The sequence below is a fragment of the Papaver somniferum genome, chromosome 7 (genome assembly GCF_003573695.1).
Source record: "Papaver somniferum cultivar HN1 chromosome 7, ASM357369v1, whole genome shotgun sequence".
NCBI lineage: Eukaryota > Viridiplantae > Streptophyta > Magnoliopsida > Ranunculales > Papaveraceae > Papaver > Papaver somniferum.
This window is the reverse complement of record NC_039364.1, coordinates 2,810,098-2,827,018: the sequence shown is the minus strand read 5'-3', so window position 1 is coordinate 2,827,018 and position 16,921 is coordinate 2,810,098. Positions and strand designations below refer to the sequence as shown.

Sequence of the window (16,921 nt, the reverse complement as noted above, 5' to 3'; positions counted from 1 at the left end):
GTGTGTGAGGGGAAGCAAGTCTGGAAGATGACCAGCTCTTTTCCGACGGTATATAGTAGTATTGGTGTTTATCATCTGACGAAGAATCAAAATAACAAGTTAGAAGACATTTGGATCAGATGACGTATATATAAACGATCTCCATGTTGGAATTCTAGATTAAACCCAACCTACAAAGATAAGCAAGATTTTAACTTAGTCATAAGTAAGAACTAGTCACTCACTAATCTGTTAGTGGGACTACGGAACAGGTCAGTTGTCCTTGTCCTAGTAATTAGGAGTTATATGTGCAACGTGCACTTGTTAGTCGAGTCCAGATAGGGAGTTCTGTTAAGGTTTGTAGCCTATGAAAGGCATAGTTCTTCATTGATTAAATTACATCAAGTTTACAGAAATGTAGTCTTTAAATTCTTCTGTGTATGTATCCTCTCTGCTCTCTCTCTATGTCAAATTCTACATTCCAATGGGGTTGATAATAAACGAAAATCTCGATCAGGTGACGTATATATAATATGGCTAATGATAAAATTTATAAAGAAATGATCAGATATACGTACCTTGGTCATTGCCTTCAAATCTGGGCATTTCAAAGGGTTTTTTGCACCTGTCTGCATATTTGCAATATAGTAAAGAAGTTTTAACTTAGTAAAGTAGAAGTAACTGATCAGCTAGATTCACATTTGCAGCTAACTTAATATAGCTTAATAATATCCCACAAATTTCCTATTTCAGCAGGTATCAATTTGATTCATTGTTTCAGGATCATCTGTTTGTTCTATAAGGGATCCCCTCGCGTAAGTGCGTTACAACCTAAATTATTCTATAAGGGATAAGTAAACTGAAAGAATGTACCATCATGAGACACAATCAAGAGATATGGCATTCACTTAGAATGCACATCATCTGAGGTAGGGTTGTAAATGATAACGGTTATCCGCTAAAACCGAATTGAACCTAACCGATTAGAAGAAAACCGAATCGAGCCATTTATTAATGGTTGGTTTTGGTTTAAAAAGTTAAAAGAAATTGTATAAAACTAATGAGCAAATCATGCTAAATTCAAGCATATAATTATAGCATCTTCGTCGGTTTTGATCCCTAGTACAAGTTTTAGAAAATTTTCACACAAAAATCAACCTAATTAACTAAAGATACTTGAAATGCATCCAATGCTCCATGATAATAATAATATAGAGATCAAATTATTTTTTTGTAACACCCCGAGTTCCGGACCATGATCAAACCCATATGGAGATCCAAACTTGAAACGTTATGGGTCGGAAAGAGACTTATGCATATATTTTTCTTACTTAATTTTTTTATTAAACATGATAAAAGCTTTATGAAACATGAATTGATGAATTTTAATTTAATTTAAATCTTTGACAACGTTTTAGTTTAAATTTACATTTCAAACAATTACAAGACAACAACAAAATCACTAAGCTACTCATTCCTAACTTCCGCTGCGCAACTCTGATAAATCTGTAAGGATGTCAATTGGGGTGAGATTATAGCACAATAGGATGCATTCCCAATTCTCTAAAGATGCGCAAACGTAATCATTTTATCAAGGAAAAACATACGATAAGAAAGACAGTGCAACTTCAACGTATATATTCAACCAACAACATTACCTCACAAATATTATTTTCACTAAATCATCTAATCCATTTGTTCAACCGTGAATTCAAAATACCACTTTTGTTTCTAACAAATCATTTAATTAAGATTTCAAAAAAGACTTCACAATAACACATCAACAAGTCATTCATCAATGGTTCAACGCATCTATTCACGTATTAATATAGTCACAGAGAAACCACGAGTTCACGGTACGAAAACCTTGGTTCGTACACCCACCTATCATTTATCGGCACGGAAAACCTCCATCAATAGTCAGTAACAGAAGTTCCTATGGGGATCATACCGATCTGCTCTCGGGGACCATTACCCATCTCATTCACGATACCAAAACCTTGGTTCGTACATCCACATATCGTTTACCAGCACGGAGACCCGCCATCGATGATCGGGAAACACAAGTTCACATGAGGATCATTACCCGCTGTTAGCATGAAACCATATTTCATCTAACGGTAAAACATAAACTCATTTTAATTTTTGAAATCATTTTTACAAGCAACCATGGCTTAACAACATGAATTTCTTTCAAACATTTATGCAAACAAATTAACCGCTGTCATAATACATTATATGTTCCAAGGTAATAACTTCATCTGATCCTCTTCAAACTTTACAGGAAGATTTTTCGCACATTCATATATCACATATCCAAAATTCACACCAAACCAATGGTTCAAACAAAATATATTCATTTTATATGATCATTCTAAAAGATGGGTAGATAACATCATATAAGAAAAATATTCACAGTAAATTCATATTAATCTCAAATAAAGCAAATCCAAAACAAAAGGAAACATAAGATATTTATGTATAACTTTAGTTAAGACCTCAAAGCATTTTAACATCAGTGAGAATTCCTAAGAACATCAAAACCACAATAAAATCAAACTGTCCAGAATTTCAGAAACTATCACCCATATTAAAACAAATATTCAACGGTGAATTAACGGTGGATTAGTCTCAAATGTTAACCATAGATACCTAATAATTTTATAAATAGATATTAAAAGGATGATCATCAATCGGGTGAATAGAACTACACAGGTGAATTTCAGAAACCTAATGATACAAGATTAAGCGAAATGAAAATCAAGTATAACGAATAAAGACAAAGAGAAAAGGGATTAAACATTATACCTTTTAGTAGATATAATCTCCTCTAAGTTCTCCATAGAATTCTTCTCTAAAAACCTAGCTTCACCTCATTCTCCTTCTCTTTCTTTCTAGCATTTCTTTTTTAAATTATTTTATTTATCTTTCCGTTTTCCTAAATTAATTAATTCATCTAACAATAATTAGGTGATTATATTTACACCCTAACTTCTTAATAAGTGATAAGAGAATGTCTTCTAGAAAACGACTTAACAAAAGCCCAAATCACAAGGTTAGCTATTTAGTCGGTAAAATTCTATCCAAAACCGTACATAAAAATACCGGGTATTACAATAATAATACCTTGTTCTTTGAAGCTTCCTTGGTTCTTTTGGATCTCAATTCTTCTTTCTGTACCAAAAAAAAAAAGTTTATAGTTTGATTGTATAGTTTGCAGTTTATACATACATTATTAACGTACTGTACTATTTCTTATGTTCTGATTTTATAGTTTTAGATGAGATGTTTTAATACTTACTTGCACGAAATGAAAATAGTGCTTATTAGAAGCACTAATTGTATCTTCAACTTTGGCATAATAATCATTATTATTCTTCCTGGAATAAATCTGGTTTGTGGTTTTTTAGATTTTCTTGTTCTTAACTACTCTCTGTTGTTCTTCATAATCATCATTGTATCTGATCTTTTTCTTCATGGATAGTATTTGGATCCTTGAAATTCTTCGTCTTCCATCTCCCTCCTTCAATTCCATTGCCATTATAAGAATCTGAAAAAATTTCATCCTTATGGTTTATAAAGATTTTAGTTCCCATGAATATACCCGTTTGAACTGAAGTTCAAGGTAACCTATTAGTGGGAATAGACGATCGTAGCAGGAATACGATGGGAAACTTTTGAAATTCAGAACGCAATTTGGGCAAATTTTGCATAACTGCTAATGGGATGCCAATTTTCTAATGGGTAAACACAATCCCTAGGGATGTACATCGGGTCGAGCAGGCCAGCCCAAGCCCGATTGTAGTACATGTCGGGCCAGACGAGCTTGTAGTCTTTACTACCCATTAAATTTGACAAGCCAGGCTAGGCCGGGCAGTAGCAAAAATTTAGTCCCCATTACCCGTCCATACCCATAAAACAATACATGTCAGGACAGGTAGGGCCGGACAGGCCTCGGCCCAAGTGATAATTCAAAAATTAAAAAAGAATATAGTTTTTTTTAGCTTGATGAATGATGATACATCTCTAAGTTGTTCAAATGATAGTTCAAACAATTCATATTCATTACTGTGAAATGTAAGTCAAAATTTTCTTCAACCTCGATAATTTTCCACACTTGAAATTTAATTCATAGTGAAATCCATCACACTACTAGAAAACTTTATTTCATGTTATCGGACAGTCAGGTCGGGCAAATAAACAGGCTACCTGACAAGCAAACAGGTCGGGCTCCAATTTTTTTAATAAATATCCAGGTCCGCCCACTTATAATTATCAGACAGGTCGGGTAAGCCCATGACCGGCTGTCGGACGCCCATGAACTCCTTCGGACCCGGTCGGTACACAACAGGTCGCAGGCTTCCGGATATTTTGTACAACCCCAGTGTTGGATTGGTGCACCCCCAAAAACATTTATACCCTCAATTAGCAACGTTGAATTTTTTGATTGTGTTTTTATATTTTTAATTTGAAAATAAAATGATATTCAAAATTTGGTTTGAAGTTCCGAAAAATTTGGAATTTCAATTCGTTGAGCTGCCGCATTTTTCCATAAATATATATGAGTCATATGGAAATTCCTATGATTTAGGCAATTCCAAAGATTAGCATTATCTTTCTTGGCAACGGGTCTTTTCTGTTTGGAGGATGGAAGAGTAGTGGGGTAATGCCACTACCGGAAAATCGCGTGAAGTAGTGGGATAATCGGAAGTTATGCCGTTTGGGTGGAAAAAAAGTTTCCACTAAAACGGCGTAACTTTCTCCCACAATTGGAAAAAGAACAATATTCGACTACATACATGTACATTCTTCAAACCATCGATGGACCTACGAGGGTGTTCAAGTATGGATTAGCCTTCTAGTGCACCAAGTCACCAACTAAATTTTATAGCTTAGAGGTAAATGATAGGCTTCTCATTTTTAGCTTAGAGTTTCGCTCAATGTAGTCCATTTTCCGATTTCGTGTAATTAATACTGTTAAATGATCATCAACATAGTCTCTTCTTAATTACATATGAAACAAACAAGATGCAATAAATTATTCTTAGCTGAGGCAAAAAATGAAGGCTATGGCAGTGGAGAAACAAGAAAGAGCTGAGAAAGCAGGAAAGACTATGGCATTCCTTCCAGAACAATATTAGGTGGAAAAGGGAAGAGACGGAGATGACTCCGAAACTGCTTATTTGATGTCACAATTAGTCTATATATACAATGCTGGAGAGCACCTACTTTGAGTTTAAAATGTTTGTAACTGGAGGTGACGACTGAACAATAACTCTTACATTGGAAGTCAAATAAATGAATAATAGTAGCACTAAAATAAAAATAAAATAGAAGCTCTAATACTTTGGATTTCGTTATTCGAAATCTGGCCCTTGATTACCAGCTAACAAACCTAGCACGAATACAATTATAACTAAAGTTATATATGAAAGAAATATAAATGTAATCCCTTTCAGCGAATCCCTTGCATCTGCATTGAAAACCAGTTTAAGGTATTGAATGACTCCAACTGGGCATTTCCTTCGTGCAGTAGCTATGTTATACATCAAAGTCCACATGAAAAAAACGACTGTGATGGCGCACCAGCCCCAAAGTATATTATGATTGTATAACCAAAAGGGTAATCTTGAAAGAAACCCGGCCTCAAATCATGGAGTACTGTTAAATAACCAATGATAATACATCCGATTGAAATGCTCATCAAAATAGCAAGAAGTCGAACTTGAGCACGACTGGTATCCTTCACCAACCCACAGATGACCATAACAATTATGGATAGAGATACTAGGAAAGCAACTATGTTACTATTCATGTAAATCATGTAGTGATCTGGATACTTACTAGCTAATATAGGGGTTCCAGCGTAATGCATCAGGTAGAGAGATGAAGCATTAGTATCATTGTAATACGAAACGTTACTCATACGCTCGTCATCGTTCATAATCACATCACTGGAATATGGGGCACCTCCTCTTGGTAATTCATTGATAACATGATTCAGAAAAATGTTCTCTTTGATAACAGTTTCATTATTAAAGTATTTGTAACCAGAGTAATTATAGATGGCACCAAGATAATAAGAAAATGTAATAGGGTCTGTACCATATTCAACCTTAGTGTCTTCTTGCCAAACACCCCCTGGTGGATTCATAGCACCTTGAAAAGCAATTCCTGCTATCAATGTTGCTACTACCATCAGCGCATTCACCCTCTCTTTCAGCCATTTACGGTCATCTTTTTTCGACAATTTTGCCTTCTTATGTTAATTAGCACTTCCATAGCTATCAGAAACCCCAAATTCTAGATCATTCCTTTCAGTTTGTGATAACATATCGAAGGCTTTGTCGCTGTTGTTGTTGAAGGCATTTATCTCAACTTTTATGTGTTTATTGCTAACTAAGTATCCCATAATCTGCAAAAGTAAAGTAGTAATTAAGTATTAATCTCGATAAACATTTATGAAGATGAACGCTAAATGGATCAGTTTTGGTGATGTATATACCTTCATGTTCCTCGTTTCTGCAGCAATGTGCAATATTGTGTTGCCAGCATCATCCCGAGAGTTGACAGACATAACATTCCTGTCTGTAGGTTGTGCACCTATCTGGTATTCGAGCAAAAACTTCAGGGCCTCAAAACTTCTATTTTTAACACAATAGTGTAGTACTGTCTCATTTCGATCAGTCATTAAGTGAACAGCTTCTGGTCTTCTTTCGATTAACAATTTCAGGATGCTAACCTCGTCTTTCATTGCTGCCAGATGCATAGGTGTTCTTCCATCCTGATCTTGAATTGTACAAGCATCCACGTTTGCCTTTAACAACAGCTTCACCATCTCAGTTTCTCCAGTTGCTGAAGCCAAGTGAAGAGGAGTAAGTCCTTGGGAGTCTCTTACAGTTGTGAGAACTTTCTTCATATCCAGAATTGCTTTCGCAAATTTGATATGACCATGCACAGCTGCTATGTGTAAAGGAGTTCTAAGGAAACTAGTTAAAGCTACATCTTCAAGACGAAGGCGCCGATCTAGATTAAGTATCTTTTTAAGGGATTTAACATCACCTTTCAGCGATACCTCATAAAGCAGCTTCTCCATTCTCCTTAATTTTCCTAAGCTGAACCTACCGGTTTGCAGTAGCAGTAGGTATTTATATATGGTTTGAGATTAATCCTGAACTTCAAATTGTTGGATATTTTCATTTATTTTTTCAACGGAAAATTTTATTAGAAAAGGAAGAAGAAAAATATAGGAAAATAATAAGAAGGGGACATTAAGCAAAACCTTGAGGGAGTTTTAGAACCTAAAACGATACTCACTCGGTACCTATTATACAGGAGGAATATTGTATTTTTCTTGTACCATTAGATAGGCGGAGTGGTAGTTTCAAGATGACTTTTAACCATTTTATCCCTATTTATATTATTTTGTTATCCTCATAATTAAATTTATGTCTCTAACATAGGAAATATAACAAAGGATAAAACAGGAAAAGTCATGAATATTTATGAAATCAAAAAAAAAAATCTTAATCCAAAAGAATTGGTCCCTCCAACTATATATGTGGTATGGAGGGAGTAGAATGGAAGCCCTACACGGTCTTCCCCTATATTTCTCAAGTCAAAGATATTTTCATTTCCAATATACCTAAAACCCTTTACAAATTGTTGCGAAGGCTTTCTCCCATTTCAACACAAAATTCTCCGATTTCTTTCTCTCTAAGCATATCATCAAAATCTAATTATTGTGTGTTCTTGATATGGTCAGACAATTCTTCAATCCAACAAAGTTGTTAGAGTTTTATTATACCCTGATAGCATTATTTCACTGATATTATACTCCCCAATTATTTGAGAAGAATCGAAATAATTGTTGAAAAGAATTGCAGGGCCTTAAAGTCGGTGTTACAACAATCTTTTATGTTCGTTGAATTTCATTCTCTGGTACCCAACTTTCCAAGACTCAATGCAAATGCTGCTAAAGAATAACTAGAAGTGTCTTACCACATACTCGTACGCTCTTCTGTTCCAAACTCGTTAGCTAAATTGTACGTGAAGTTTTTAATAGATCAACAAATTATCTCATGTTGGGGAATTTGAACCTCCAATCACGCTTAGGACGTGACGTCCCAATAACTAATCACTTAACATAGAAGTTGTTTTCATGATTGCGGATAATTTTCCAATTGCGGATAATTGTCAGTATACGGAGAAGTCGTAGGTCCGAGTCAATAAAAAAGTAAGCACGATCATAGTTTTCTCGGCTTGTCCCATACTCTCCTCTTCTTAGTACAATAATTGAATTATGGAGCATTTTGTGATAACATTTTAACGACTCACTTGAATCTTCAAGTTCCCATCAAGCATATATAATAAGGGACCCATATTGACTTGTAGACTTGGAATTTTCGTCCGCTTGACTAGTTTTTTTTTTTTCTTTTTAAGAATAGAGAATTTTATACAGAGAAAAGAATATACTAGAGATCGATGCTACGAGATAGAATACTTGTAGACTAGGTAAAATATAATCACAAAATAATGCAAAAACTGAATCCCAATTAAAGATAGAACTTGTAAATTGAAATGAACCCAACGACCACGCACCAGCTTTAGCCCAAGCAACATCCAAGGACTTGGCCTTAATACCGAGATCTTTGTCAGCTTTGAAGATGAAATTCTAATGGTATGAAGAAGAGATGTAGGTGGAGAGTCAAGTGCGTGTCACACATGGTTTTGTTCAAGTCTACCAAGGACATAATTCTTTCACACAGGGTTTCTACTTTGCAGTCTTTGGAAAAGCAAGTGTCAAAACAGAATCATATACCAGATATATATCAATTGCAAGAGAAGATTATCATTTGCTAACTAAGTTGATAAAAATGACAGTGCATGAGTATCACTCGACTGTGCCAATTACTTGGGCAAGAAAAGGCTCGAGGCTTTCAAACTGTGTTAAATCCGAAATTTAAGGACAGGTACTTACCACTCAATCAAAAGGACAACAAAAACAATGACCAAAAAAGAAAGCCAAATAATCCTAAAACGTAAGCTTCCTGCAGTCAAGTGCACCACAATAGCACAGCATATGCTGAATTTTACCCTCTTCGTCCCCAATTTCATGCTTCTCGCAGAAATATGCTTGACGGAAACTGACCCATATTTTGACACAAGTTTATGCCATCGAAATCTGCTCAACGTCTGTAGTTGCAGGAAATCCCACAACTAATACCCCTTAACAATTTCTATAGATCTAAACATATTAGACATGAAAATGAAGATGAAATGCTAAAAAATGTAAAATGGGCACAAGGATTTTTTACATGGTTCGATCAATATGATCTACATCCATGGTTTTCACTATGAGTGTTGAAATTATATGAGTATTACATTTAAAATCTCCACTACTGGGTTTTTTTGGTAGAGCTCTAGATCTAGTTTTAGGTGATGGAGGAATAAGATGGTGTGCCTCTATACCACTACAACAAAACATGGTTTTTTCAATGAAGAATATCGTCACAAATATTTTATTTTACGTCACAAATATATTTTTCTGACGTTTTTTTTGCTGTCGGGCAGTGCGTTATAAAAACAGGTGTGCAAATAATCCAACCGACGCTAAAAGCGTCACTTATTTCGAAGGTTTTTTTCAGTAGTTTTTTGTGTCACAAATATGTTTCTTCGTCGCAAATAGCTTATGCGTTACAAATACTGTTTTTTTTTTTTTTATACTGAAAATTCCTTTATGTGACATTCGTGTATGTAACAAAAAGTTTGTATTTATAACTGATTGAAGGTGCCACAAACAATCCTTATTTTCAAGGCATTAATGCGTATAAAATTGGCACATACGCAACGGATACATCCGTCTGCAAGACTTGCATGGAAGTTACACCAAGATTTCAAAAGAAAGAAACAACTTTATAGAGAAGACTTGCAGAATTTGAAATGGCAGTCTGCAAGACTTGCATGGAAGTTACACCAAGATTTCAGATGAGAAACTGATTTGTTATGGTATCCTTGCATAAATAGGGTTCCAAGATTTGCACGGATGTTATACCAGAGTTCAATTGCGGAGAGACATTGGAAATTGGAACCCATTTCTGCAGTGATATCATATCACGTCGGGTTTTACATAGTTGGGAGCGCCTTGCGTGAATCTTCTAATCTTCTACTCTTCTTTGCGTGAATAACCAGCCACGGCATCAAACAGAGAGTTGAAGAGTTGAAGTTTTCTACTGTTGTGTTTGTTAAAGAGTTTTTGCTCTTAGGGGAGGTGTCTTGACCCTCATTTTCTTCACTTTTATGTCTTTGGATCTCTCAGTTGCCGACAGCTTGTAGCACTGCAAGTGCTTTAACTTCAACAACAACAACAACAACAACAACAAAAAAATCGTCAATTTTTTCTTCAGATAGAGTTCATCCTGGAGGAGGGCAAGAAGGCATGCTTCTGATTCAACTGGCTGATAAGACTAACTGGAGAACATGACCTTGATAACATGCCTAGATTACAGCTGGAAAGAGACATTAGAACCCGTTTACGCAGAGATATCATATCAGGTCAGGTGTAAGATCGCTGGGAGAATGCCTTGCGTGAATCTGCACTTTTTCCTTCAGAAAAAATTCAGCATAGAGGAGGCCGCAGGGGATGAAGAATACTTGCTACTTATTCAACTTGCTGAGAAGAATAAATGGAGAAAAGATGGAGGTTGCAAATAATACGTGGAAAAGACGATAACTTGCAGGTACGTAAGATGATCAACTATTGCTTAATTAAGGGTTTTCTAGTTCTAACTTCTATGAATTAACTCCTTTGCTAATGTTAATTTTGCTCGGAGGTGTAGATCATAATTTTGCTATGGCTGTGGAGCCGACTGGAGTGACACTCATGAAGCTATCTGTTAAGAGAGTCTAAGATTCCAAATGTCAAAATTGGTTGGACTATAAGTGCTTTAGTGTCTCTGCTGTTGAAGAGAACTATGTCAATAGATTAGTTGTTTATGTTATCCTGAAATTTACATTTTAAGAGATATCTGATTGTACTAGTATTTTAGGTCTCCTATCAGCTATTGTAATAGGTTTCGAAAATTCAGTAGATTAACTGCTATACCAAAAAAATTACGATACGACCTACAATAAGAACGATAAGAGCAAGCAAATGTAAAATTCAGTATTTGTTAACGAAGTGCGACTCCATGCCAAAATAGTCATTGGTGCAGCAACAATAACAATGGCAGTCCAACCTGCAGGATTAACATAAACTGCTACCCAAGGTTGTTCCAACAAGATTCGCAGATGTAGGACAAATTCTGCTACCAAACAATGCAAATGAATGATGGATGGCAATCAGCATCATTCTCCACTGTCAGATAGTCTAGTAACTCTAGTCTGGCTGTATTAAGTCAGTGAGATTCATACATTGTGAGAGTGAAAGTAAAAGTAAAAGTCCTTGTCATGAATATTCTAGTAGGTAGACAGAATTTAAGCATTTTCTTCTCCTTAAATAAATTCTAAACATTTTCTTCCTAGATCTCTGCATTGGGAAAAGGTTTCTTAATTAAATCCAGTTTTCCTTCCCAAGAATTCAATTAAATATAAATTGCATACAATGAATCTTATACAGATGACCTTTCATTATCCAGCAACTCAACAGATTGGTTCTCATTGTGTCTTTTCAGTATATAAAGATGTCTCAGTTTAAAGAAGTTATAACCCAAAAGAAATAAAAAACTTAAAGAAAATACTTATAGGGTCTGTAATGGCAGAAGGCAGCAGCAGTAGTGATGATGATCAGTGTTCTTCTGGAATGAGCTTTTGTGATATTTGTATCGAATCTAAAGCAAGGTGTGAGACAAGGCACAGTACTAGCGAATGGTCACACATTTATTGTTCTGTATGCATCACCAAACACATCACAGCTAAGATACAAGAAAACATCAGCATGATTACATGCCCAGATTCCACCTGCAACGAGACATTAGAACCTCATTTATGCAGAGATATCATATCAGGTCAGGTGTTAGATCGCTGGGAATATGCATTATGCGAGTTTTCAGTTCTTGCTTCGCAGAAAATTTACTGCCCATTCAAGGACTGTTCAGTGATGCTGGTGAACGATGATGATGGGGTGATCGTAAGGTCGACAGAGTGTCCTCACTGCAATAGGCTGTTCTGTGCACACTGTCAAGTCCCATGGCATTCTGATTTGACATGTGATGACTTTCAGGAGATAAAAAGAGGAGGGAAAGATGCAATGCTGTTGATTAACCTAGCTAAGGATCAAAAGTGGACAAGATGTCCAAGTTGCAGGTTTTACGTTGAAAAGGTAGAGGGTTGTCCACAAATAACCTGCAGGTATGAAACAATCACTATTGCAGAGTAATGCTACAATAAAGCTTCTCTAGTTCTGATAACTAACTTCTGCGTTTTTGGAATGCTCTGTTCACAGGCGTCCATTTCAATTTTGCTATAAATGTGGACGGAGGCTGTTAGTTAGGGAGTCTGAGATTGCAATGTCTGACGGTCGTAAAAAATAGTACGGCTAAGGGGATTTTAATGGGTTATTTATGTAATGCGTTAACTTATGCTTTTTCTGCTAAATCTTTGTATAAACTAAATTTTGATGCTTAACGGAAGTTCAAATTTAAGAGGGTGTTGGTTTTTGATGCATCATTTTGTTCACAGTGCAAAGAGAACAGAAAAAGATGTAGTTAAATTCGGAAAGGCTCATAAGTTATGCAATCTTAAGATTTTATGTAAATAAGAGTAAACTCCAATACTAACACAATTCTTGGCTCTGCTACATCTATTGTAATTTCTTTCGAAAAATTCAGTAAACTTCTATACAAAGATCATCTAAAGTTAATTGAGTCTCAACATACAGAATTTGCAGCATCCCTTCGTGCTTTTTCAGCCTCTTTCTCACTCTTTTTCCAGCTCTCATATGCTTCATTATCCGTAGGAAGTTCGTGTCTGCAAATCGGGCATGAGTTATGTTTGTCCTGTAGCCATTACACGAAAGTAGATCTTAGAGTCTGGTAAACCACCAAAGTACTGAAAACTTCAAAATTTACAAGAGGATCAAGTAAAGTTCATAATGTGATTAAAGGGGACTAATTACCAGCCATGGCGTCAAACAGAGAGGGTGAAACAAGTGCTTGCAAGGCAATTCCTGCATCTTATCATTTATAACCAAGTTATCGCTGCAAACAGCACATTCTGCACACCTCATTAACGTTTCTTCTGTCACGATGATTGTTGGAAGGTTCGCGACCACTTCCTTACTTGCTGGTGGCACTCTCAGAGGACGAGAACCGAGACTCTATATCATCAGACAAAATAACGAGGTTACATAAGAAACCTCCAAATATATTGACACAGGACAACAATGCAGTGCAGATTAAGCTCCTTATCCTACACCACTGAATTAGCTTAACCTGCACTGCACTTTCAGACCAACTTAGACATAAGAAACTCAAACCAAACCAATTCCTAGTCTGTTAAAGACGAAGGGAATTACTTCCATCAATACCAAATCCATATCAACGGAACACAAAAGAGAGAAACATTTCAGCAAGAGATCAATACAATACCTGCAATGAAGCTTCTACAGCTTGATTAAGTTCTTGCAAGCGAGGGAATCCTTCTATGTCACGAACAAACTCATCCAACAATTGAGATGCTCTCTCCGACACACTTCTATTCTGACCAGTTGGTGCTAAACGCAAGAGAGTATCAAGAAGCTCTTGTGCGTTAAGCAATGATTGTCGTACTTCAGAAATCCGAATTGACCTATTATCAATATCCTCCATGACACGAAAACCCTAACAATGTCTTCAGAATTTTGTTTTGGGTACCTGTAAAAGCACAGAATCAGACACACAATTAGGTTTTTCTTTCAAAAGAATAAATTTATTGTACAAAAAAGAAGAGGTGGACATAAAACAATGAAACAACTACAGTCCACAGAAAACCCTTAAAACCTAAGAAATCGAAGATCAAAGCAAAGCCCCAGATATCAAAATTAAATTGGAAGGAGAAATTGTGTTTTTTCTTAATGTGGGTTTCTAGTATTAGATGAGAATTAATAATCAAATGCTCTAAACAACAATAAACCCAGTATCAAATTCAGCAAAAATCAAAATCATAATTGAAAACTTAACAAAATTGAGACCACTTACAGAGATCCGAGCTGATCAGAGAACGTAAGATGAGAGAGGGGTTTTGTGTTGTTTTAAAAACCCCAGAGGAATTGCAAAATCTCTTGTTTGATTCTCAGAGTCAGAGCTGAAAAAGATTTCTTTTTTATAGAAGAAGAAGAAGAAGAGGAGTAGAAATATAGAAACTCCTTCTTAAAAAGAAAAACCTGTCGGTTCCCTAAATCCGGCCAACATGTACCTGTCGATTCTACATATCCGACAACTGGGACCATACTGGAGAATTGTACTGTGTAGTTTGCAGCCCTACAGATGAAACCTAGGTGGCAACTGAATGGGAGATGACAAAGGGATTTTTATGGATGATTGAGCTCTAAAACTTCGAGAAGGTCACCTGATGCTATAACGGGGTTCTGTGTACATTGTGAAAATAGAAACTGGGAAGGTGATTAATTCTCTGGTTTCTCACACTGGCTTGGTTGACTGCATTGGACTTTCAGCTTCTAGGTTTTGTTTAGTTGCAACGTCTGGCATTGATGATACGCTCATCATTTGGGACCTGACATATTGAACTGCGCGCTTCACTTGTGAGCATGATGGTGGCGTAACCTGCTTGGTATGGCTGGGTGAGTCTCCTTATGTAGTTAAGACATTGAGCTGCCATTGCGATGTCATTCAGTCTGAAATAGATTGTAACAATTGCATGCACAGACAATGTACAACTGATTTTAGACATATGTATGCTTCGAGTATTATTAATGGCAACAGAATCGATTTAATGGTTATTTTTTGTTAATGATGATATGAATTCATGTTACTAGTTCAAGTTTTTGACAGTCAGCGTTGCGCTACTAAATTTCTACAGAAGTTGGCTAATTTGCAGGTGCATGAGTTCTGTAATCTATGTTGTGTGAGGTGCTAGGCGAGGCGCCAAGCCCGTGACCTCGCCTCACCTAGGCTCGCAGAAAACAAAAAAAAACTGTAATAATGACTCACATTGTGCGCCTTGGGCATTTTATTTTATTTTGCTAGGCTAGCCTTTCACAACATAGTCTGGAATCATAGATTTCCTTTGCATTGCTCTGTCTAAAACACAAAATTTACGCCTTCTGGTCAAGAAACAAAGGTTTACCATGTGGAGTCATTTCAAGTATTTTATCAAACATCAAAAAGTCTTGCAATACAGGGAAGAAAAAGAGAGAAGAAAAAGATCAAACAAACATGTAAGCTACAAAATTGCATCGTTCCTGGTAAATTTGCTGATATGGAAGCCTTCTCACAGCCCTTTCGGATAGTTTCTGAAGTTCGTTTAATCTGGGAAATACAAAACCCACGCTCATGCCAAGCTTCTCAAAGGCTTCCAATTTATGTCTCCACACTGTCAACTCACCATTGAAAGTGTTCCAGAGTTTGCAAGACCTGATGCCATGAACAGTTTCGATAATCATACCCGCAACTAAATTAGAATTGTGGCCGGGACGAATATTTGTATGAAGGATCGAGTTATGGGTGTAGCAGAGCTCGTAATATTTAGCCATTACGCCCTCGGGCATTTCAGAGTCTCCAACTAAATCGTTAACGATTTTCGTGAAACTCTCAAAATCTGCAACCACTGAATCTACCACATCACCGTTGTCATCAGGTTGCTGCTGACTTCCATTTTCATCCCGAAAAGCAGCTGAAGGAACACGCCTTTGGCGTTTCGCTGCAGGATTTTCCTCCGGCTTCAAATTCTTACCAGCATCATCTAGTTTAAACACCAGCAAAAAAATGCGCGTCAGTACACTAAATTAAGAAAATTTTATTTTCAGCACCAAGATTTTTCATTGGACTTAAAATTCGTACCGAAGCATCGAGCATCAGCTGAAGGAATACGCTTTTGGCTCTTCACAACACTTTTTCTCTCCCGCTTCAAATTATTATCAGCATCGCCTAGTTTAAACATAGCACCACAAGGCGTAAGTAACTAAACTCCAAGGCACCACAATCTAAATCTAATGCATTACACAAACTGAAAAAACCGAATACAAAAAAAATCTGACAAAAATAACTTGAGTACTTTCCTGCGCCTGCGCTTTCAGTTCCAGGAGGCTTATATCACCATCAGTATCTTCTGTACCATCAGTGTCTGCTCCGCCATAGTGTCTGCTACACCATTTTCCCTTACAATAAAAACCTTAAATGTCTTAAGGTTAACCAGTTGGAATAGCACTGCATCTCCCATTCTTAAATTGTGATCCTCAGCAAACCCTTTCCATCCACCACTCAGGGCTGTACGTTCAGCAATGTAAGTTACGTTATACATTTCTCCTTTCTGATCCACCAGTGTCATTGAAATCTTAGCTTTCGACATAAAAGATGTACTGAAATCCTTCGGGATCCCCTGTTAACGAAGTAAAGTAAATAACAATTAACGCGAGAAAACTGTTAAATTTAAAAAACACATAAAAATCAGACTCAAACTTACTAGCCAGAAACATCCACTAACATGCGAACGCTGCATAAGATTTTTCTAGATCTAAAAGTTTATAACCAGTTTCTTTTTTTTTTTGAAATATAAATAAGATTTCCGTTTTTGTAGTGGCATGAATGCACGATATCCTGGTTCATATACCGGTGATTGTGGGATATATACCACTATCTTCGTGTACCATATCTCAAGTACTGGCCTTAAAATGTGTGGGTTGACTGGTTTCTCCCAGGATCTCCACTGGTTAATATTTGTTTACAGTCTTCCAGCACTCATTGTATGTAGATGCTACCGTACTACTTTCGTTTCAGAAAAAAGGGAT

General features: G+C 36.4%; 3 protein-coding genes across 3 annotated transcripts; all 3 read right to left on the bottom strand.

Moving 5' to 3' along the window:
• Window positions 1-5,491: 5,491 nt before the first annotated feature.
• Window positions 5,492-7,075, bottom strand: LOC113293899 (ankyrin repeat-containing protein BDA1-like). Its single transcript, XM_026542343.1, has 2 exons — window positions 6,485-7,075; window positions 5,492-6,394 (listed from the first exon to the last, which is right to left on the bottom strand). Exons 1-2 carry the CDS (start codon window positions 7,073-7,075, stop codon window positions 6,245-6,247), a joined length of 741 nt encoding a protein of 246 aa, XP_026398128.1. The 3' UTR covers window positions 5,492-6,244.
• Window positions 7,076-11,498: 4,423 nt separating this feature from the next.
• Window positions 11,499-14,279, bottom strand: LOC113300473 (E3 ubiquitin-protein ligase AIP2-like). Its single transcript, XM_026549677.1, has 5 exons — window positions 14,154-14,279; window positions 13,566-13,829; window positions 13,094-13,294; window positions 12,855-12,974; window positions 11,499-11,937 (listed from the first exon to the last, which is right to left on the bottom strand). Exons 2-5 carry the CDS (start codon window positions 13,782-13,784, stop codon window positions 11,857-11,859), a joined length of 621 nt encoding a protein of 206 aa, XP_026405462.1. The 5' UTR covers window positions 13,785-13,829; window positions 14,154-14,279; the 3' UTR covers window positions 11,499-11,856.
• Window positions 14,280-15,241: 962 nt separating this feature from the next.
• LOC113292933 (B3 domain-containing protein Os01g0234100-like) lies at window positions 15,242-16,464 on the bottom strand. The gene is made up of 2 exons (XM_026541741.1): window positions 15,975-16,464; window positions 15,242-15,876 (listed from the first exon to the last, which is right to left on the bottom strand). Exons 1-2 carry the CDS (start codon window positions 16,072-16,074, stop codon window positions 15,341-15,343), a joined length of 636 nt encoding a protein of 211 aa, XP_026397526.1. The 5' UTR covers window positions 16,075-16,464; the 3' UTR covers window positions 15,242-15,340.
• Window positions 16,465-16,921: the final 457 nt, after the last annotated feature.